This window comes from Squalius cephalus (genome assembly GCF_949319135.1).
Source record: "Squalius cephalus genome assembly, chromosome: 23".
NCBI lineage: Eukaryota > Metazoa > Chordata > Actinopteri > Cypriniformes > Leuciscidae > Squalius > Squalius cephalus.
The window spans coordinates 18,873,870-18,897,428 of NC_137144.1; the positions used below are offsets into that span (position 1 = coordinate 18,873,870).

General features: G+C 37.1%; 1 protein-coding gene across 5 annotated transcripts; it reads left to right on the forward strand.

The window, feature by feature from the left end:
- The first annotated feature begins 1,279 nt into the window (after window positions 1-1,279).
- wt1a (WT1 transcription factor a) lies at window positions 1,280-21,267 on the forward strand. Of its 5 annotated transcripts, XM_079860266.1 has the most exons (10): window positions 1,280-1,387; window positions 4,354-5,098; window positions 8,107-8,229; window positions 9,659-9,761; window positions 12,679-12,762; window positions 16,215-16,314; window positions 17,952-18,099; window positions 18,186-18,275; window positions 18,911-19,003; window positions 20,392-21,267. In XM_079860266.1, exons 2-10 carry the CDS (start codon window positions 4,702-4,704, stop codon window positions 20,511-20,513), a joined length of 1,260 nt encoding a protein of 419 aa, XP_079716392.1. In that variant the 5' UTR covers window positions 1,280-1,387; window positions 4,354-4,701; the 3' UTR covers window positions 20,514-21,267. The 5 variants fall into 5 exon arrangements, with proteins under 5 accessions (XP_079716392.1, XP_079716395.1, XP_079716393.1 ...); XM_079860269.1 differs by lacking the exon at window positions 1,280-1,387 and having other exon boundaries at window positions 4,215-5,098; window positions 12,682-12,762; window positions 18,911-18,994; window positions 20,392-21,260; XM_079860267.1 differs by lacking the exon at window positions 1,280-1,387 and having other exon boundaries at window positions 4,216-5,098; window positions 12,682-12,762.
- The last annotated feature ends 2,292 nt before the right edge of the window (window positions 21,268-23,559 follow it).

The window sequence follows — 23,559 nt, forward strand, 5'->3', positions numbered from 1 at the left end:
ACTTTGACACAGTGACTTCTGCTGACATGACAGACTTTTTCTTTTCCTCGCTCTCCTCTTCCCTGAGTTGAAGAGTTGAATCCTGGGTCAGCAGCTTTCAGCAGAACGCCAGACTACAATTCCAGATGGTGAAGTAGGACCAGATCTCAGCTCATCAATTTAATGAGAACTGCCTCTGCTTAGCCACGTCCTGCTCCTTGGCCAACGTTTCCGGCTACACCAAGGCCTAAACGTTTGACAAATAAAGACGGATCTCAGTTAAATGTTTAAGGGATGGCCTTCGTGTACGAAAGTGGCAGCGCAATATGATGCAGATCCAGCAGTTTTCGTGACCTCTTGATAGCTTCTGAGATCTTAGTGACTGAATGTCACCTTTTTAGACTCGTTTATAGACACTTAGGATGAACAAAATGGGAGAGACTGAAGTGAAGGAAGTGATTGTTTATATTTAATGAAACAATTCATTAATTCTGTGATAGTCTACTCTAAATTATTATGTTGAGTGTTCTTTTCTGTTCTTCAGAGTAAAATTTATAGCAACAATGACCTCTTTTCGATATGATGTTGTCTGGTAATGTTTGTGTGTAACTGTTACTATGAAAGCAAAACGGCTGGCAAGACGAGAGGCAGAAAAGATAAACTTTAAAGTCTTCATAAATCAAAACAAAAGAAACTTTCAAGGCCGCTAACAACTGCCCCATGATAAATCAAACCAGCCGACATTTTCACCAAGGAATCAGATATTTCTGTAAAGTAAACAACAAGTAACAACTAAGACTTTTTAAGTTTTTTGATTTTACACCTCTTATCACAATTCATTTTTAATTAAAAAAATCTGAAAAATATGTCAACAAGTTGATCCTGTAAATTCCCATTTGTCATAATTTGATTGCAGCTGTGGGCCTACATTTTTCCATTTACTTATAGCCTACAATCTAAAGCGTTATAGGCCTATCTTATTTTATTTCTCCACCAAATTTCATTAAACTTATTGTTCCTCGCTATTTCAAAATGAAGAACTACCAATTATTTTCGTTGAACCTACTGAATCGGTTCTTAAATAGCACTGATGCCGATTCATTGATTCATTCAAATGGAGACTTACATGATCGCTGATCGCTGATCGCTGAGTCAGCAAATCGGTATGAACCGGTCGGAGCAAAACTCACTGAACTGGGCACGTCATAATCAAAATGTGCCAAGAACCGTAAGTATGATATCCTCAGCCAGAACCCGATTGTACCGAGGATTTATGCTGCCTTCACGTGCTATCGGAAACTTCCTACTTCCCACTTCGGAAGTCGTGATTATGAGCTCGTCGCATTCAAGTGCTTTGTTGTCGGGGAGAACAGGAACCATGGATAACATCATTTTGAATGGAGAACAGGTTTATTCTTGCCTACTAAAATAGGGAAACTTATATTAAAGTCAAAATTATAGCCTATTTAGCGTCCCATTAATTGATAAACATTCACTTTATGCTGACGATTCGTATTTCGCTGTGCAATATTTAATAGCCTTCGCTTCAAATGGTTATTATTAAATGTACATAATGCACTTTTAACTACAAGACAGTGTGATAGGCTATAGCTGTTGTGGAAAAAACAACAAAAGTAGCAGTCACAGCAGCGTTTACCTTCCGCCATGTTTAAAGTTTGTGGCCCTCCAACTTCCCAGTGGTAAATACGACTTGAGAAGGCGTTCATGTCTAAATTTTAACTAGGAAATTCGTATTTACGGTAATTCCGATTGCAAGTGAAATTAATGGCGCGAAAGGGAGGCAAGTTAGTGCTCAAACATATCCTCTATTCTATCTGTGTCTAGGGTCGCTCATTGTTGTAGTTTGAGTCGTATAAAATTGCTCAATATAAAATAGCAAAAATTAATAAGCTAAATATGGGACAGCGTATATGCTACATTTAAAAAATAAGCACTTTTGTTGGCTACTTAAATATAACACAATGTAACCTATAGCTAGCCTACTTTATTTGTAGCCACTTCGACCACCAGTGCTGGATCTGCATTATATTATGCTTCCACTTTCGTACAACCTTGTTAGGTCTAACTTAATTTCTTCTTTTAGCCTTAACAGATACATTTACTGATTGCCAGTATTTTACAATATCCATAATTCTCACTCTCATTAATAAAACATTGTTATTGTTTCATCTTGGACCATAAAAGTGTCTGGATGCCGGGCGTGTGTTGTCACACCATATTTTTCGAACCACTGTGGAACTAAAATCTTCGTCACTGTCTATTACTGTTATTGCACGTATTCTGCAAATTGTTATGGATGTCCATGGGCCCTGGTTAAAAGTTAAAGCTAAGAATTGACTAAGTGCTAACAATATAATACAGGATTCGTTTGTTTTCACATCTCCAACCTGATGGTATGAGGACTTCCAGATGAGGTCCATCTCAGGCTGGAGATGTGGACTTCAGTAATATTACTCTTCTTCAGACAGTGAGCCAGAGGTTAAGCAGGAACTCAGCCCTTGCTGAGGGAGTGTGTGTAGGGGTGTGTGTAAGTCCTCTCTTCCTTGCGGCAGATTGTGCAGTGTTATAATTGACTCGTCCCTCCTCATGTCTTCATCGCAACATCACGTATTTTTCATCGGCCTTTCGTCGTACTTGATGGTCGCCAATAGGCTAAGACAAAACACTTTCATTAGGACATTACATGCGCTTTAACTGGCTTTGCCTGCGTGGAATTTCTTTCTAATTCGGTCGATCAAACGCGCATCATTGCTTTGCATAACGACTGACGGATTAAATGTAAAATGTGAAAATTCGAACAAACTTCATTATTTAAAAAAATAAACGAACGTTAGGCTACTCATTCCGTTTTTATTTGACTGTTAAATTAACAGTTCATAACACGAGCACCTGCAGATGAGTTTTTTTATGATGATGATAAGAAACTCTTTATCTAAACAAAACTCGTCCTGCACTTAAACAGCTCATATAGGATCCTAACGTTTTTCTTTCTTTCTGCCTAACAGTTTGTTGAAACATCATTAAGCAAGTTTAATTTAATTATTTAACGCTTTCGGGTTATAAATAGCCTATTAGTTTTTTTTTAAGAAACATAATACGTCTAAGAATACTTTCATTATTTTAATTAAAATAATAAAATAAAAAACAACGGAATATTAACAGGTATGTTAAAAAAAAAAAAATTTAAAATGAGAAACAAGACAATCTGAGATAAGCGAGACTATTTTCGTTACATTTAGTTTTTTTTCATTGCTGCTATATTTAGCCTAAGTTATTTTTAAAATGTAGGCTATATTTTTATTTATAAGAAAACAAGTCATGATACGCTGCATAAAATTGTTAATAAGCTAAACTAATTTTATTTTATTTTTTGGAGAAAATGGCTGATATTGAGTAGGTATATCCTATTAAATCATATAAAATACCAATAATTGATTGAGCATTTATTATTATTATTATTATTATTATTATTATAAGACTAGTATTGTTTCATCTTCGTTTAAAAGTTTTAATAAAAAAGATGTTACGGAGTCAATGATCTAGGTTTTTCGCTCTGCCATAAATAACGTCAAAAAAACAATTACAAGCCGTTTAATAATTAACCATTTCCTTTCTCGTATATATTGTTACAACAACCCACTTATAAAATAATCATTCTAATTTTGCCTTCCATGCATGATATTACTTTTTACGCCTATTATTTTCTAAAGTCGCCCTAAATTATAAAAGGGCAGCATTTATATAATGCATATAAGACCGTCTGAGCGAGAGAGAGATAGAAAAAAAAAAAAAAACATTAAGTTTGATGGATGTTAATGATAAAGCGCTAGCTTGCGCGCGGTCATTATGATGCTGTAAGGTCAGCGCCTCAAAATGTAGTCTTGAGACAAAATGAAAGACTATTTAACCGAAGCATATGGTTAGAACAATAATTAGAACGAAAGGCCTGTCCCTTCACAAACCAATTCAAATTCTGAATGCAATTCAATATAGATTTAAAATTAATTTCCACCTCTTAAATGTCCTTCAGATTTGTATATCACTTCAAGATATTACTGTACCTGCGCAGCCAAAGTCTGAAGTGCATTTAACAGTTTTATAGTCTCTGCTAAAATGTGTTTCAAAACTCATAAAAAGCCAGTCTCTGAATCATTGTTATGTATCCAGCGACTCCCACAAACACACACACACACACACACACACACACACACAACACAGTTTATTGAGACTCCCTGCATGCTGTATGAGTATACAGGGAGGAGTATTGTACAGGGAGAAGTAAATGAATGAAGTGTTACACTCATCTTTCCTCACTAGCTCTGGCTCCTCCTCCTCCTCCTCCCGACTCCTCAGACTGGCTCTGTATGTGAGCTCCTAGGCCTCCAAAGAAAACAGACACGCAAGAAAGGAGGAACCTCTCTTCTGCTCTCCTCACTCCATTCACAGAGCCTGCGAGAACTTGCCCCTGCTGGGACCTCCCAACCGAGCCCCCGTTTTCTCTTCTCCCATTGTGTAATGGACTATTCTGGTTGAAAACGACATCGCCGTTTTTAACGAAGAGCACTTTTTACTGGCCGTGACCCAACTTGACTTAGCGATGACACCTTGACTTTGGATTTTAGCACCAAATCGAACTCAAACCAGATCCTCGTTGGACCTCGTCTCTCAGCTGGGCCGTTCAGGTGTTTCAAGTACCCGAAAATGGGTTCCGATGTACGTGACCTCAACACTCTTCTCCCTCCCGTGCCCGCTCTGCCAGGGGGGAACGGTAACTGTGCCCTGCCCGTGAGCAGCACCCCGCAGTGGGCTCCTATGCTGGACTTTCACACCGGCGCACCCTACAGCTCGCTGGCCCCGCACTCCTTCATCAAGCAGGAGCCCAGCTGGGGCACGACCGACCCTCACGAAGACCCTCACTGTGGGCTGAGCGCCTTCACCGTGCACTTCTCTGGACAGTTCACTGGCACTGGGGCCTGCAGGTACGGGGCCTTCGGGGCCCCTACAGCCAGCCAGCCCCCATCCACCCAGCCCAGGATGTTCAGCAATAGCCCTTACCTGTCCAACTGCATGGACAGCCAGCCCAGCTCCAGGAATCAGGGTGAGAAACTCCTTTAATGTCACTGTAATTCGGTTCTGGGTTCTTTGTGACATTGTTCCAGAAATGTTTGAATGAGTTAATCCATAATTTGTCAATAGATAGAAACATTTTTATTAATTATTAAGGGCACGAATCGTCACATTTTACTGGAACGGGGCCTATAAGTTTGCCTATTTTAGTTTAAATTGTATTTCAGTCATTCAGTTTAACACACGTTTAATTGTCAGCTAAATACACTTTTAACAGTTTTAGTAAAGCTTGTAAAACACTTTTTGAAAAACAAAAGTACTTTTTTTTTAGTTGGGATCTTGTATGTCATTCCTCTCAGTTTCGTAACATTTTGAATTCGGACCATTTATATTACTCAACAGTTGGCCTAAAAGTCAATAAGTGTAAACCCATTAATTATTAGGGACAAGAAGCACCAAATTTACTGGCATGGGGCCTGTAACATGCTTATTTTAACTTAATTAATTTTATTTCAGTCATTCAGTTTAAATATGTCTGTTTAATACATTAATTCAATTACATGGTAAAGCTTAGGGGGGAAAATGTAATGAAAATGCTTTCTGAAAATGTAATTTTAATTAAGGAGAACTTCAGTGACAACTAAACCAAATATTTTTTATTGACAGTATATTTTACAAAACTTGAGCTTTTTAATGCGAGGAATTAGCGCAATTTGTATAGTACATTACTATTTTATAGGACAACTTTTGAAGAGAGTGTAGTGTGTCAGGATGTGAGCTTGTTTTAACAGTAATGTAGTAAGTGAGTAAATGCATTCTGTGATTTATCCATCACCAGGGCCATCACCTCACACATATTTGTCTGCCTTGAGTAATTATGTATCTCAATGCTCCTGTATTTGGCAAAACAGTTCCCAGTTATTTTACAGATATGCTCCAAACACAATTAATGCATGTTGGGTCATTGCTGTGTCAGTGTATAATGGACTTTAGGTTATTGGCTTGGGGGTTCAACTTATGGGATAATAAAGATTTTGCAGTTAGACAAGAAAAATATTTTTTCTACCTTTTCATGATGACTAATTGCATGAAAACAAAGACGAAAAACTGCACCTGCTAATAATATTTCAAAAACTGAAAGATTATAATAAAGTGAAACTGATTTCAGATAAGCCAAATGAAAAGAAACAATTCGTTAAATGAGATTTCATAAAGTAAATACATGTAAACAAATATACCATGAAAAAATGTCTATTTGAAAGCAAGTATCATTCGATAACTATATTATTGGAGACTGTAATAATTAACAGACTTTTAAAAAAGAACATCTAATGATTGTGCACATTTTCCAAAACGTGTTTTGAAGTTATAAATTATACAAAGAAAAATGTACAAGAAATATTTGATCCTTTCTGATGATGTGTCACTCGGACATCAGTTATTGGTTAATAATTTGATATTTATGACTACATAAATACATTTTCTCCTTCTCTCATTTGTCAATGAATGCCTTACAAAATGACTTGATATTTTGCAGTAACAACTTTAATCCATGTTGGTACTATTTTGTATAAATTCCATGTTATATCTACATATTTTGAAAATAAATATAAAATATATTTTTATGGAAAAATGTATGTGAACATATATACACTGTAAATTATATAATCAATGAGTTATGTTTTAACAGTCAAACCCAAAATTTTTCAGACACCAGATATCATTTTTTATATATATATTTTACAAGTGGGTGCAGGACACTATAGTTAATTAATGTAAGTGAGGATATAAAGGTTTCTGAATAATGTTTGGTTTGACTGTACATTGCTTTTAACTTATCAAAATAAGTTAAGCATTGTTCAACCTTTTATATAAGTTATTCAAGATTCAACTCATTTTTTTAAGTCAATTTAATGTAATTTAAGTTGAAATGACTTAAACATCCAAGTTGATTGTACTTAAAAATTTAAGGCAGCAACTTATATTTTTTTTTTCAGTGCAAATGATGAGCCCTCAATAATAAAATAAGATAATCACTAATAATAAATAACATCAGACATGAGATCTTGTTTCAGGTGCTTGAGTTACCCCAGACATAGAAGAATTTATTTAAAACACTAACACTCCCTAAGACATCCGATAGTTTATAGTTCTAAAATGCATTTTGGAAATCTAAAGTTTACAATTAATTGTGGGTGCTGCCACTCTTCACAGTATCAGGCCACACTTAGAGCCAGTGACCAGCACTTCACTGACTCCCAGGTTAAAGCTCTTGCTGAGACCTGGTAGGGTGGAAGAGAAATGGTCATCTTTAATGAGTTTTTCTCTCTCTGAGGTGAAAGTGGTTGGCTTGTAATTAATGAAGATGGTGGTGGGAGACCATGATTTACGATGTTACGTCTGACCTGGGGTTAGACCGAGGCATGATTCACCCCCTAAACCTGGTGTCGGCTCTCGGCTACACCGTCCTGCCAGCGTTTGTTTTCCTCGCACAGCTTGTCCGCTCACCCCCGCTGGGCAATGGAAGGATGATTAGGATCCAAAGAAGAATATTCCTATTATCTGGAGAGTAGCTGTGTGTTTCTGTTTAATAACAGCTAATAGAGATTTGCTGATGTTGTTTATATTTCTGGCACATATATAGTATACATATTTGCATCTGAAATGCAAAAGTTTGAAGTTTATGGAATAATTAAGCAATTCTAAAATTAATGGTATAAGACCTATAGTCGTGGCCAAAACTGACGTCTTCACCCTTTATTCAAATATTATTAAAAATTTGGTAAAGATTTTGTAAGCATATTGTGTTGTTATACTTGGAGTCAATTGTTTTATTTGTGATAATGCAATGAAACATGCCAAATTGTGCTGACATAATTTTTGGCCAGGCTGTCATACTTTTTTATTTTTCTCTGCAACAGAAAACTTTTGAAGTTTATGGAATAATTAGGCAATTCTAACATTTCTAGAACAGAAGATCTATATTTCAAATATATGTAAAAAATGTTTAAAACACTTCATTTATATTATCTGTCCCAGGTTACGGCACAGTTGCTTTTGATGGAGGCACAAACTACGGACACACGCCTTCCCACCACACCTCGCAGTTTCCCAACCATTCCTTTAAACACGAGGACCCCATCACGCAGCAAAGCAACATGGGTAAGCACAAACACACTAAATTACATTTTATTGTGTTTGTATAAATGCATTTATTGGAGGAGACTCTAATCTGCAAACACTTTCTGCGTGTTTGCTCTTTGAACTTACATAGCGGTTTCTGTAATGTCATTCAGGGGGCAAGTTGCACAAAACGTCCCATCGCTGAACAGTAAATCAGCTCAAACTCTTCTTTCTCCCCATAGTCCTCTTTGCTCTTATGCACGTCATAATGTTTAAAATCAGCAAACAGCTAACCGGACGATTTGGTGTTCATTGTGCCGCAGTAAATTCTCCCTGAGGTCTCGGTGCTAGTGACCAGAAGACTCTGCGATGTAAGATCCTTTTTCGGAATGTTTAGAACCACCATGGGACGCATTCACAATATGAGGGCCGGATGAGCCAAAGCAGCGATTCCTCATTTGCACTCGAAACGGAGAGCGAGGGGTCTGCGTGCTTTATGGCTTCAAAGAGACTCAGCCTGTTGTTTTCATAACTGCGAAGTGTAGTCGGCTGCGTCTCCATAACCCTCCCTCACGCTCATATTCCCTTTGTAAGCCGGACTACACCACACATGCTCGATCATGCGTTTAGCTGGAACTGCAAAGTTATGATACTCTTAGCATCCAGGCATGGTTATTTTCCATGGGGGACTCAAGAGAAACAAAGTGCGCAAATGTTCATTCTCGTTAATTTAATTATTGAGTTAATTAATCAAAACCAAATGTATTAAAGATCAAACACAATGTTGTTATCCAAGGTGTGATAGAGGAGAAAAAAATAGAAAAGTTCTTGTTATTTAAGGAAAAAAGTTAACTTATCACGTCATGTTTATTTATAATACATTGTACAATTGTCCCAAAGTTCTGTACAACTTTTTTTTTTACAAAGACTGTTAATACACACAAAAGATGAATATAAAAAAAATGTATTTAAGTATTTGTATAATATTTTATAATTATTTTTTATAGTATTTATATAATGTTTATATTAATGCCTCTTTTAATGTAAAATTAATATAAAATAGATAATATTGATATTATTTAGTACAGTAAATAATAATAATAATATAATAGATACATACAACATGATATGTGTGTGTGTGTGTGTTATGGACAAAATGTCCCCACAAAGATGGCAATATCCAAATTCCATTTGGACATTTTTTGATCCCCATGAGGAAAACAGCTTTTCCTTTTTTGAAAATGCAAAAGTGCAAAAAGTTTTCTGTGATGGGTAGGTTTAGGTTTAGTGTTAGTGTAAAGGGATAGAATATACAGTTTGTACAGTATAAAAATCATTATGTCTATGGAAAGTCCCAATAAAACCTGAAAACACAACATGTGTGTGTGTGTATATATATGGCCAATACAAAGAGGTATGTTTGAAATGCTATCAAAGGCTTCTCATTAATATGTGTGTTGAATTTCAGGTGACCAGCAGTATCCTGTCCCTCCTCCAGTGTACGGCTGTCACACTCCTTCTGACAGCTGTACAGGAAGTCAGGCTCTGCTCCTGAGGAACCCGTACAACAGGTAGGGCTGTCCATCACACAAATAACATCTCAAGGTCTTCTTAAACATGTTCCTCCTCACACATGTTTGACTCCTTTCTCTCTGTCTCCAAGACATGTACATCATTGCGCTTCAGATGTTTCTGAAATGTTGCCTTAACAGAAAAACAGACGTCATGCAATTTAATATATATCTTAAAAGATAGGGAAAATATCCAGACAGGCTACAGACAGTCCAGCTGATAGTTGTCAGGACACTCTGGGCGCAGGAAGTTCAAATCCAGTTCTGTTCAATAACCAGGCCTGCGCAACAATCAGAGACGCTTCAGAATCTGTTATGGCGGCTCCAAAAAGTCACGCTGCCACTGAGCACGTAGAGGAAGCGGGGAAATTAAGTAACAAGAGGAGGAAAAGGAGGAAAACTTGTTCGTACAGGATGTTCAAATAAAGTTTCTGCTGGGATTTTTTTTTTAATATGCATTATCAAAATACACTACGGTTCAAAAGTTTGGGGTCGGTAAGATTTTTTAAAATGTTTTTAAAGAAGTCTCTTATGCTCACGATGGCTTCATTTATTTGGTCAAAATAAAGTAAAATTTGAGTGAAATTCACTGAATTTTCAGTCTTCAGTGTCACATGATCTTTCAGAAATCTTTCTAAAGCTGATTTGCTGCTCAAGAAAAAATTGCTGCCTAATATTTTTGTGGAAACCGTGATACATTTTCTTTTCAAGATTCATTAAATTCAAGATTTAATGCATCCTTACCGAATAAAAGAATTAATTTCTGTAAAAAATAAAATATTAATCTTACTAACCCCAAACTTTTGAATGGTTGTGTAATCCAATGTTAGGCAAACGAAAACATTTCTGAAAAATTCGAGGAAATTGAGCACTCAAAAAAATCCCAAATTACAAGTGTCAGGGGTTAAAAATGCAAAATGGTGTAATTTCATTTGACAGAATATTGCCAAATCAAAGCTGGGTTCTGTCAAACATGCTTAATAAAGGTCAAGTGCTGAACAGCAGTGTGTACTACGCCAAGACAAACGCTTTAATCCACCACCCGTTTGCACTTTCAGACCAGCTCTGAATTCTTTCATTCTGATAAGTGGTTAACTGTTCTCGGTGGAGTTCCATTCGCAACTTGGTCTAACAGTACGAGTACTACAACCCCAAAATCATCTCACATTCCTTGGATGCTTTCGCCATGTTGTTTTTCCAGCGCAGAGGGAACATAAAGATTCAAAATAACAGAATTGGGATGATAAGAGGACTCTGACTCAGGTCAAACTGCATTTTCCAGTTCCCGCTTCTCTATGTTGTAATAAACAGGCCGCAGTTAGGCGGCTGTGAATCCTCAAATCAAAATGCTGTGGCGCTTTTCAAATCAAATGCCTGGTACCTACAGCCCTGTATTTACACAGGCCTCCAGGTTAAAACTTTTTTTTTTTTTAGGCAGCACTAGGTGACTGGAATAAAAACATGTCCAGATTTTCAAAGTTAAATTAGGTTGTTGTTAATCTCAAAGGCAGATGTAGTGTAAACTATTCACAATCTACAGGCTTCCTGCATCTGCGTCTGGTGCGTCAAAAATGAAAAACAAAGATCCAGACCATGTTGTACAGGGAGTCTACCAGACCACTGTTATATCTGACCAAACTATTAGTTTTTTTTCCATGGATTTGACTCAGTTTAAAGCAATTTTCCAGCTTATGTTTCAAAAAAAGTTATTTGAGCTGCAAAGCTGTATAAATCATAATATTTACAGTCATTTTAAGGTTATAGGCATTATGTTGTCATGCCATTGAATTGTAAAATTGGATATTACTTTTCACACAGAAAAGATGAGTAAGCATTTTTTTGCGCACTAAAACCACTGCACTTTAAACAATTATATGATCATAAGTTATGACAACATGTTTTTACATTGCTTTAACTCATCAAAATAAGCAATTCCAACTTCTTTTCTAAGTTATAAAAGATTCAACTATTTTTTAAATAAGTCAGTTTAATGTAATTTAAGTTGAAATGACTTAAACAGCGTAGTTGATTGTACTTAAAAATTTAAGGCAGGAACTTTTTTTTTTTTACAGCGTGACATCAATTCTTCTGTTAAAACCTGTGCATTATCTACTTAAACTGCAAAAGCTGTATAAATCACATTTTTTATAGTCGTTTTAAGTTTATGGTTTTAGGCATTACCTTGTCATGGAAATGAATTGTAAAATCTGATATAACTTCACACAGAAACTATTTTTGCACACTAAAATTGCATATTGTTTATGTATGTAACATTTACGTTTGGCTCCATTTACCTCAATGAAATGCTAAGTTGCCATAAATGCTGCTGATTGAATTGAACGTGTGCTGAATATGCCTTTAATTTAAAGTTATCATTATTGGAATAGTCCTGAAACATTTTTAACACGCATGTAAAAGGGCCATATGGCATAATTGTATTTTCTCAAAACAAACTCTTGATGCTGAAATACTGTTATGTTCCTTCAACAGTGAAGCAAGCACAGTACCAGGTACCAGTTCATACCGTCGTATTCTGTTGCCTGTCTATGATGAAACACTATGATGTCAGAGTTGCTGTAGATAAATCCAAACTATGTGTTTGGGTGAGCACCTGGCAGGGTAACTAATGGTTCTACGGACAGGCTTTTAATAACGTATGGCAGGTTTTTGGTCAGAGGGATGACCTGATTAACTGATCACCCCGGTGGTGTGGGTAAACTCCTTTTTTTTTCTGCGCATATGACACATTCATTCGCTGTTACCCAGGATGCCTTTGTCAAAAAGGCTATTTTTCATCCACACATTCTTTACATGTGACAGTGGTTGCTGGTTTTTAATATTAAGTGTGCTTGTTGTAAAAAAAAATACTGTACATGCATATTTTCTTAAATAGTGTTTCTGTTGTTTTCAATCCCAGCAGCGATAATTTATATCAAATGGCGTCACAGTTGGAGTGCATGGGGTGGAATCCTGTCAACCCTTTGGCATCCACTATAAAGAGGTAGGTCGACGCGACCCGCTCCTGTCATGTAGGAAATTCTTCTGTGATTTGGATAAGCACACATTTGCTTCAGCTTAGAGAAGAGAAGGACTTATAATAGGCTTCGTTTGAGCTGGTGCTTAATATGATAATAGGTCTGAATGCAAGTTGAATTATGTGTGCAAACCACATCGGTTTGGGTTCTGTTTCTTCTATGGAACATTGCCATGGATGTCAGAAAAGTCATTTTAAATTCATTGCAAATAGTTGAACACTGGCCAGAGCATTCATTAGGCTTTCTTACTGAAAACTGTTCTAAAATGTTGTGATAGAGTTTCCTGCGCTACTTATTTAACTGAATCAACAACGCGAAACAGAAAGCATGATCAATGTAGTGCGATACAAATTAAAGCTGCAAGCAGCGATGAACGGGGTGCCAACACCACCCGGTGGCCTTAAAAAAACAGTGAACGGTGGGCAATATGTATTTAAATGGGTAAATATAGGAGGACTATGTCAAAGTAATTTATATGTGCCACAGTTCCTGCTACCAGCTGGTGGCGCTATGTCTATAACTAAATATTGCATGTAGATGTCTTCAGGCCAGGACTTTTATGAAAATGTTTGGGGCAGATTAGACATTGAGTTACAACTTCCTGTTTCATGGCATTAATAATTTGCTTTAACCCTATCAAGTGTTGCTAGCATGGACAGCGCGTCTCTGTTTCCTTCAACTGTAGAAAAATAAAGCCAAAATATCCCAGTAACGGCCATTTCCGATTACGTCGTTCAGAGCCAGAGTTTGCGCAGTAGTGATACTGAGGTTGAGCCGCGGTATCAAGGTTCTGTCCATACTCCCACTCCCGCAGACTCAAACCTATTGGAAAAACGTCTGCGTGAAGAACTACCTAAAAAGACAGAAAACATCTTTCTGAAAATTATTTGAAGTGTAATTTGATTTGCTCGCGTCCCATTCGATTACATGGAGAGGGCGGGGTTTATGACCTATACTGTAGCGAGCCACCAGGGGGCGATCGAAATGCTTTGGCTTCACTTTTCAGGACTTGTGGGGTCCACTTGGGTTTAACATGTTTGTAGCATGTTGCTAGCATGTTTAACATTTGATATCATATTTTAATATTGTTTTAAAATGTTAGGAGTGCATTGCAGTGTAAAACATGTCACTTCCTGTTGCCAGTATGTGGTGCTATGACTATAACAAAATATTGGGATGTAGATATATTCAGGCCATGACTTTTAAGAAGCATGAAGATTGGGCCAGATTGGATGTTGCATGTAGCCTACAAGTAAAAACTTCCTCTTTCATGTACTCAAATTACAATACGAATGACTCTATAATGATTAATAACTCTATAATGAATAATGATTCTAATGAGTTGGTTCTTTTTAGTGAATCAAAAACTGACAGCGCAACCAGTGTAGTCTTGATTCCTAAATGGATGACTTTTATGAGCCAGCTCACAAACATACTAGTGCAGTCTGACTGAACAAATTACTTCTGATTCTTTTTAGTGAATCAAACACATACAGCTTATACCCAACTTTGAGACCAAGTATGCGTTTTTTAGTAATATTTTAGTATTGTGTTTAAAAACATAAAGCGCAACCAGTGTAGTCTGATTCCCCCAAGCAGAAATCTTTTCCCCGCAACTTTCTTCTCATCTTTCTGTTTGTGCCAGAGAGTAGAGTGTGCACACACAGAATTAGCCTCTGTTTTGTCTGGCTAGAGAATGATATCCTGCCATATATTTCTGCCAGTGGCACCTCAGCCTTGACCAGGCCGAGCGCCGGCCCGCCGGGAGGAAGGGAGCCGCGCAGGGGGGAGGTGGAAGTGCATCAGTGCACAATAGGACAGCCTCTACTCCCCCTGGGACCCAAGCGAGAATCCGCAGTCACGTTCGGCCAGGCGGGGAGGAGGCTGTGACCTCTCTCCAGCCTCTCTGAAAGAGTCAGTGGAGCCCTGGGTGACGGAATGATTCATGTGCTGATAAATGAGAAGGACGGTGCTGGTTTCGGTTGAGGGAAAATCAGACACGCTGATCGATCCCAAGGGGGCTGCCATGGAAGCGTTGCTGTGGCTCCTCAATCCAAACTTAATCATTCCTATATACATCCAACAATCTAAAGCTCTTGGCATTCCTCCAAATCCCATGTCTGCCGCAAGACCAAGGTGGTTCGGCTTGGGCGAATGAATGAACTGTGAGAAGATTTACTGCAGGATGCTGTTTTGGACTGTCTTTCTGTCTGGCTGGTCTTGCATAGAGACAAAGAGAACTTTATACCTCATGAACTGTTACACAAAATTCGTGAAATTTTGTTCAAGCAAGGCAAAGATTTTCGCAGTAACATAATGTGTGGTCTTTTCTCCAAAGGGGAAACATGGTGCAGAATTGTCTTGAGAAACATGTATTTACAGCGCAACGTAAAAAGGCATACCGCTGAGGTTCAGGCAGAAGTTCAACAGTGAGCAAGACCATACATTCCCCATTCATCTCTCTGACTGGCCCTACCTCAAATGTTTAGGGCAAAAATATTGCTCTTTGAAACAGGGAGCAATTTGCCCCAATGTCAGGATGAGTTACAAAGACATGAATCTGTGTATTTTATGGCTAGCAATGCCCTCTATATGTCATCCAAACTTTGTGAAATAATGCATGGAGAGATTTAGGAAGGACTTTATCTGCTGTCGTACATAAGTAGGAAAGTTATGAGGTAGAATTACGTTTTGTGAGTTGCTATAGCTTGGAGCAGTTTTACATGCATCAAAAAGCATGTCTTGATATTCTAGTTGCCATTGCAATTAACTATAAAGTTTAAGACAAACAGATACAGACACAAATTAAATTGTTCATTAAATGTTTTTATGTTTTTCCTCAACAAATAACAGATCTCCACACTACTTTAATCAGTATTTTGTCTAATTTTTTTAGTAAAAATAGCTGATACTATGACTTGTTTTCCATGTAAAAAAAATGAACAAATGTACAAAAATGTTTTTTTTTTTAAAGATTTTTTTAATGTTTAAAAGAAATCTCCTTTGCTCACCAAGGTTACATTTATTTGATAAAAAATACAGTAAAAACAGTAATATTGTGAAATAGTATTACAGTTAAAATAACTTCAGAAATCATTCTAAAATGCTGAAAATAATAAGAAATATTTCTCATTATTTTCAATGTTGACAACAGGTGTGCTGCTTGATATGTTTGTGGAAATGTGATGCATTATTTTTCTGGATTTTTTGATAAACAAAACGTTGTAAAAAAGCATTTATTTGAAATAGAAATCTTTTGTAAAATGATAAAAACTGTCACTTATTTTTTAAGCTCACTGATCCCAAACTTATCACATTATTTATACTTGTAGCAATCAGTTTGCATTTCCAGTTCTCTGAAAAAGCTCACTTTATTGATCACAATAACGAAATATTTCTCCCCTCTGAACACAAACAGTCATGCAGGAGGCTATGAGAGCGACCCCAGCACACCCATGGTCTACAGCTGCAGCACGCAGTACCGCATCCACACCCACGGTGTCTTCAGAGGCCTTCAGGTCAGTATCTCTAACTCACGGCACACTTGAGTTCACTCCCAGGACACACTAAGATTCTTTGTGCTCTTGGGATGTGCTCACAATGGGCCAAGGTCAGGCCAAGGCGTACAAAGACACACAGGGACTTGCATACTCAACCCTTAATCAAAAGGTTGATTATACAACTTGCTAAAATGAATAACTCAAAAAGAAAAAGAAAAGATTTAGAAGTGTAATACAGTGCCTTAAATAACTAATAAAAAAAGAGACAAATGTAATTTAAAAAGAAGGTGCTGAAGAGAACCATCTGACGCAATGAGAAGGCTATGCGAGAGGAAGCAGGACCCTGCCAAAATAGCTGAGAGATTTGAAAGGCATTTGAGGATGAAAAGCGGAGAGGAATCACTTTAAAAAGTCCATTAGCCGTAAAGCTGCAGTTTCCAGTTGCCTGCTGCTCATGCATATAAATCATTAGCTCTTAATTAATGTCTGTCAGCGGCCTTAAAGCAGTAAAAGAAGAGATACTCCAGAGCTGCTCTTGTTCAGAATGGGATGCCTTTCTCCACTTCTCTGTTTACTCTTTCTTTTCTTATTGTATAAATGCGTGATGGGCAATTTTTCAGCTGGGGGGGGGGGGGTAGATAGATAGATAAATAGATAGATAGATGACAGACAGGTGGATGGATGGATGGATGGATGGCAGACAGGTGGATAGATAGATATATAGATAGATAGATAGATAGATAAATGTCAGATGGATAGATAGATAGATAGATAGATAGATAGATAGATAGATAGATAGATGTCAGATGGATAGATAGATAGATAGATGGATGGATGGATGGATAGATGGATGGATAGATAGATAAATGTCAGATAGATAGATAGATAGATAGATAGATAGATAGATAGATAGATAGATAAATGTCAGATGGATAGATAGATGTCAGATGGATAGATGGATAGATGGATGGATGGATGGATGGATGGATGGATGGATAGATAGATGACAGACAGGTAGATAGATAGATAGATAGATAGATAGATAGATAGATAGATAGATAGATAGATAGAAAAGTGACAGACAGATAGATAGATGTATGCAAATGTATACAATACATTAGTTAAAATTGATCATTTAGAACAGCTAATCTGAACTAAACTGTCACATACAAATCAGACGTAGCATGCTAGCCCGCTGGGGTGTATTGCCAAGCCTGCTGTGTTATCATCCCCGTGGGGTCAATATATAAGTCTGGCACTACAGCAGTAGAACAGTTTTAGTAATTTACTTATCAATAACACTTAACACTCATTCATTACCATGCCAGCGTGCGGAAACGCCATTATGCTAAGCACTAGTTAATTAAGAGCAGATGGGCTTTAGCAGTGGGCAAATGAGGGAAACGGGAGGAACAGGGGGAGTGAAGCAGTGAAATAAGGTCTGCCTAACGTCCGTGACTAACCGTTCACAGTTAGAGCCCATATCAGTAGCATGGGTAAATCTGAATAATCATTTCACAGCTAATTCTGCAGTAATGAACCGATTGGGCATGCTAATCATTAGCGGTTTTCCGCATGGGCAGTGGGTTTGGATGTCTTGTTTGGTGTGCAGCGTTCGCTGTAGCCCGAATTGAATGTTGTCGACTTTCTCACAGGATGTGCGGAGAGTACCGGGCATTACACCCGCCATTGTGCGTTCATCTGAGACCAACGAAAAAAGGCCGTTCATGTGCGCCTACCCGGGCTGTAACAAAAGATACTTTAAACTTTCTCACTTACAGATGCACAGTCGTAAACACACAGGTAAGACAACCCACAAATGTTATTAAATACCATTAGCACAAATGCTAAGGTTATCATTAACATGTTTGGTTGTATTAAACTCATAGGGGAGAAACCCTATCAGTGTGACTTCACAGACTGTGGTCGCAGGTTCTCCAGATCAGACCAGCTAAAACGACACCAGAGAAGACACACAGGTTTGCGCCTCTGTCCCTTATTATTTCTGTCTTCCTGTTGCTGTTTTCCCTCTGGTATTTCCTTGTAGCATGTGAAACTATTCAGTAAGGGACACAAACGATTAGAGCTTCAGATCTAAGCCCTCTTGTGAAAAAGAAGTACAGTTTATCATACTTTTTACATGAATACTTGTCCCAATTGTCCCAATTTCCCACAATCCCCAAACTCGCATGCTGAATTAGGAAGCGCATACTAGCATGCTACTCTTTCTAGTTCTGCCACTGAAAGATATGGTAAAATTAGAGTAGTATACTAGCATGCGAATTCACCAATGCTATATTCCTCATATCTTTTACAAAAAGGTGTGATAACACAGTCTGCAGTTGTTGACTTAAGGTCGGCTAAATGTTTACATTTTCACTCGCGTTCCAAGTGTGTGAAAACATTAGTTTTATGAGTTAACATTTAGCACAAGTGTTTGCTGATGTATTGCTATCTGGCCGGACTCTCTTTGGACATTGATCTCACATACTTAATACAAGATGATTTTTTCTCTCTGACACATTTTGGCATGGTCTCTCTACTGTAGCCTGTACCCGTTCTCTCCTTGTGTGTGTGAGTGTGACCACACTTGTATGTTCCTGTGTGTGTGTAGGCGTTAAGCCATTCCAGTGCGAAACCTGTCAGAGAAAGTTCTCACGGTCAGACCACCTTAAGACCCACACCCGGACACATACAGGTAAAACAAGTGCGTAAACCTTTTCATTTTTTCATGATTTGCTCCTCTCTTTCCACTCTTTGAATAGTTGAAGTTTTAGAGGTCACCTTTATTTAGCATTATGTTATCAGTTTGTATTCAAAAGCGAATGCTAAAATATCAGTTGTTTTAACTGAATTGCAGTGGTTCTTAACTACGGATAGACTACGGAGCGTCTAAAGGGACATGGTGGTGGAACAAATATGGGATGGGAGGAAAAAAAAATATTTCAGTGCTTTTGCATTCTCACGTAAAAGCTTTGAATTCCCCAGAGAAACCTCTGAGTTCCTCTGAGAAACTTTGCATTCACTCGCAAAGAACTCAATGAGCTCAAACATTTTTCAAGTGAACGCAAAGTTTCTTGAGGGAACGCAAAACATTTGCAAGAGAATGTAGAAGCATTGAAATATAATTTTTCCTCCCAGCGCAAATTTTTTATTTTTTTTTACATCACTGTCCCTTTAGGGGCTCCATAGATATCAGTTTGACTGATTTTTTTAAAAGATATTTATTACCAGTACTTTTTTTTAACTTAAAATGTTACCAGTTCTTTAATATTGAGTCAATATTCCTCTTCTAGAGAAAATAAATCAACTATAGTATTCATAAGTAAAGTGAGGTACTTAACGTAATAATAATAAGTACTCAACTTTTTTAAATAGTCAGATGTAAATTAAAAATTTTGAATTGTCTATGCATTTAATAAAGATGAAAAAAAGATTAAAATAAATTTGTGACTATTGAGATCATAAAACAAATTTGGCATAAATATATATTGAAATATATATATAAAAAATATATTGAAATATATCATCGATCTTGAAACGTATTTTTCAATCATGAATCATTTGTTATAAGCATAAATTTAGCACTGAATTAATGGAGAGGTTGTGTGGCGTCATTCCTGGCAAAAGTAAAAAAAAAAAGTCCTAAAAATAAGACTGAAATTTATTAGTATTATCATAAATAGCACAGGCCCAACAATTTACAAAATTATTACTATAACTAAAGGCTTTGTAGAAAAAATTGATTTCTGAATATATTGAATTTTAATGAATGTCAGTGACAAGTGGCTGATGAATTCCTACCAATTTTCAACCAACAAACAAACAAACAAATAATTGGTGTTTTCTCCTTTTAATAAGTAGATAAATTATTTAAATAATATTTTATTTTGTTTTTATTATGATTTGTTATCCAATACACAATTATATGCTTAAAGCAAAATTTTATTTATTTTTTTATATAAAATTTATATTACTTTTTTTATTAGGTTATTAGGTGACCTCAATATTATTTAATAATGCTGCTATTCCTTACTGCGCTCTACTTTTACCTTCGATTCCATCCTAATGTTTGTATCTTTTTCTCTCTTTCAGGTGAGAAACCCTTCAACTGCAGATGGCCTAACTGTCAGAAGAAGTTTGCCAGGTCTGATGAGCTTGTCCGGCACCACAATATGCACCAGAGGAATCTGACGAAGCTGCAGCTGGCCATCTGAGCCACTTCCCATTGGCAGTGGCTCCTCCTGGGTGCTGACGCGGCCCCGTCCCAAAGCATAAACTGCAGCTTGTTTAAGGAAAAGCAAAAGTCTGTTTTCCTTTATAATAGTTCAGGTGATGCATGTGCAGTGCCCCCTAGAGGCAGCTCGCAACGGGCCCTTATAAAACACTACAGTGGTGTCAATGTACAAGTATCTGTTTCCAGTGAGGAAACCTTGTCTTTTAATAAGATTTTGAGATTTGGGATGTGAAATATTATGTATCTAACAATTAATTAAGTAGTGTTTAGACTAATTTATTATGTTTGTTGTAAATTAAACTCTTCAAACTATCCGTCCTCAACATGTTGTATCTGGAATTGTAAAACTCTCTCCACTGAAGTGCTCATCCATGCTGTTTGTAAAAATACACTCTTTTTGACCTTACCAGTTAATTTATGAGTAGGTCACACTGGTTATGTGACTGAGCGATTGTGGTCAAGTTGTATATATTAGTTTCAATCCTCAGCCAAAACACCAAAAAAAAAAAAAAAAAAAAAAAAAAAATCTAGGCAAAATTCTGTTTATGGGAAATGTGACTCACATAAGTAACGGAAAGAAATGTGAAACATATTTGGATGGAATTTTTTTTTTTTTTTTTTTTTTTGAATGAGCTTTATTTGTATGTTTGTCGTATATATCTGTTATCGACAGTCATTGTTTTTTGTTTTTTTTTGTACAAAAAATTAAACTTTTGGCATTAACTTGAAATGTGAAGCACTGATTCTGCCCTGAATTTAATTTTTAACATTTTATGGAGAGAAATCTTAAAATTATGACTTAATAATTATTTGCTCATTTTGATTTTGGGCTTTATTTTATAAATATGCAGGTAATTTATAATAAATTAATTTGGCTGTATATTTTCTTTAGCAAAGTAAGTGGTAGTTCTTCAGATAGTATAAGGGACAACAGGTTCAGTTTCCCCTCACAATTAAAGGGGCTATTAGAACTCAGAAACCCTTGGTATTAGCGACACCGGTGGCCGTTAAGTGAACTGCAGCCAGCAATTTATTGCTCGTGCCTGCTTAAGTAGGTCTAGCACTCGTGTATCGTAAAAGAGACTGATGTAATTCAAGGCCCCGATATAATGACGTCGAAGTTATTTCTTGTTCTAAGCTTAAAAGTAAAAAGAAGTTGGAAATACCTTTGCAGTCATCTCGACGCCGTCCACGCTGCTGAGAGCGACGTTTAGATGAAAATACGTGATGCGCGCTTTTCAGTAACAAAATAAATACACAACATAATGACAACGGTGAGAAAACCAAGAAAGCATCTGATCATAGCGATGTGGATGTGTCTGCAGCAGCACTGCGATTCACCGGCATCATGTCGACAGATGAGGTAGGCCTATCTATTAGACTGTTGATAGTTTGATATAGCCTAACGTTATGCCTATTTGAGATTATATAGATCTTGGTATGTGAGAGTTTGAATTAATACTTAATTTTTTTTGCGTGACACATTGACATTAGAGTACAGAATGGCTCTTTTGATCGACATTATGCTTAACATTGTATAATTTCACGTGTCAACGGAAGAGAGGCTCTCGGTAGTGCGCTTAAACGTCACATCCTTTTGATTTTCCCGGCAAAAACGTCCCGACTCCTTCACATAAAAAACAGGCTACAGGCTTCATAGACAACATAGGAATTCGGGAAGGTCTCGTTTGAAAAGTTTCCTTATAAGCTGTTGACACATTGCCAATAAAATTGCGATTAGCCTAATACAAAAATTGGAAATAGAACCTACATTTGCACATTTTGTTTCATTCAACTAAGGCCTCCCTTCAACCATACTCTATATTAAAACCCCCATGAAAATGTACAGCTATCTGCTGATATTTTATCTTTATCTGGAGCCCAAGTTGTGGCCGTCTAGCCTTTTCCATCTCAAACAATTTGCTTGGCCCCCAGTGCTGCGTAAATCAGCGAGCTTCTCCACCCTATTACTCATGCCGAAAAGTCCCGCTATATCTCACAGAGACAGCGCTTAATCTCTGTCCTAGATTTGGTCCGAGTGCCCTTTGAAGGCGAGGTGGCTGCTTTGTGTAACTCCGGCACAGTCCACTTCCAATGGACTCTGGGTGCGTTTTTACTCGCCACTTCAAATCGAAAGAATAATTGGTCTTGAAATGGAGATCTTCAAATGGGGGCAGGCGAAAGAAACTTTAGCACCGCACCAGCTTGAAATGACCAATGACTAGCAGTCTTGTGTTTGATAGTTGTTGGCCAGGGGACATAATGGGTTTGGGGTCAAAACAAATGATAGACAAAGCCTGCGATTCTGTTTTTATCTCAGTTTCTCCTTCTCTCTATATGTGTGTACCTTCATTTTTCCCTCAGATGACTGTAAAAAAAAAAAACCCTGCTAATCAGCGGCCTGTTTTTTTGGCTCTGATACCACAAGATGAAAGAAACTCACACTCTCACTGAACTCTCTTTTCTGTGATCCTTCCAAACGCTGATAAAAGTTTGACTCCAGTCTTTAGTCTTGAAGTTTTAGGGGCATCTCAGGCCCATCAAAACTCTCAAAAGGAGCGTTAGTTTGATGTAGACATGCAGTGGTTGAAGAATGTCTCCAAAATAAAGCGCGTGTTGATGCACAGCAGTCTTTCTCAAATTTAGCTCCATCTTTCCCAAAGGAGAATTCAAAAAGCCTTCTTGGAAAGCTTAAAGAGATTCCATCCATCCAGTACCTTTCCCATAGAAGACAACCTTTTGTGATTTTCCAAAATAAACAAAAGCTCCTTCGCATTTAATATCGAATGTAAGTGAGGTTTTAGGCTCAATATTCTATTGTGTATGTTAGATTAAGCTTGCATGTGATTTAAAGTAAGGCCTATATTATATATTTTATTATATTTTATTACATATTTCAAATAAATGCTGTTCTTTTGAACTTTTTATTCATCACAGGATCCTGAAAAAAGTGAGAAACGTTGACAGTGAGCCTGCTAAATCTCGTAAATCAAAATTCAGTTCAATTCTCAGTACTTTAACATTAT

Excerpts from the sequence above, each read along its gene's own strand:
- wt1a (XM_079860266.1), top strand. The coding sequence starts at position 4,702 with ATGGGTTCCGATGTACGTGACCTCAACACTCTTCTCCCTCCCGTGCCC. Across the intron at positions 5,099-8,106 it reads GCCCAGCTCCAGGAATCAGG|GTTACGGCACAGTTGCTTTT; the intron begins GTGAGAAACTCC and ends TATCTGTCCCAG. Across the intron at positions 18,100-18,185 it reads GCACAGTCGTAAACACACAG|GGGAGAAACCCTATCAGTGT; the intron begins GTAAGACAACCC and ends TTAAACTCATAG.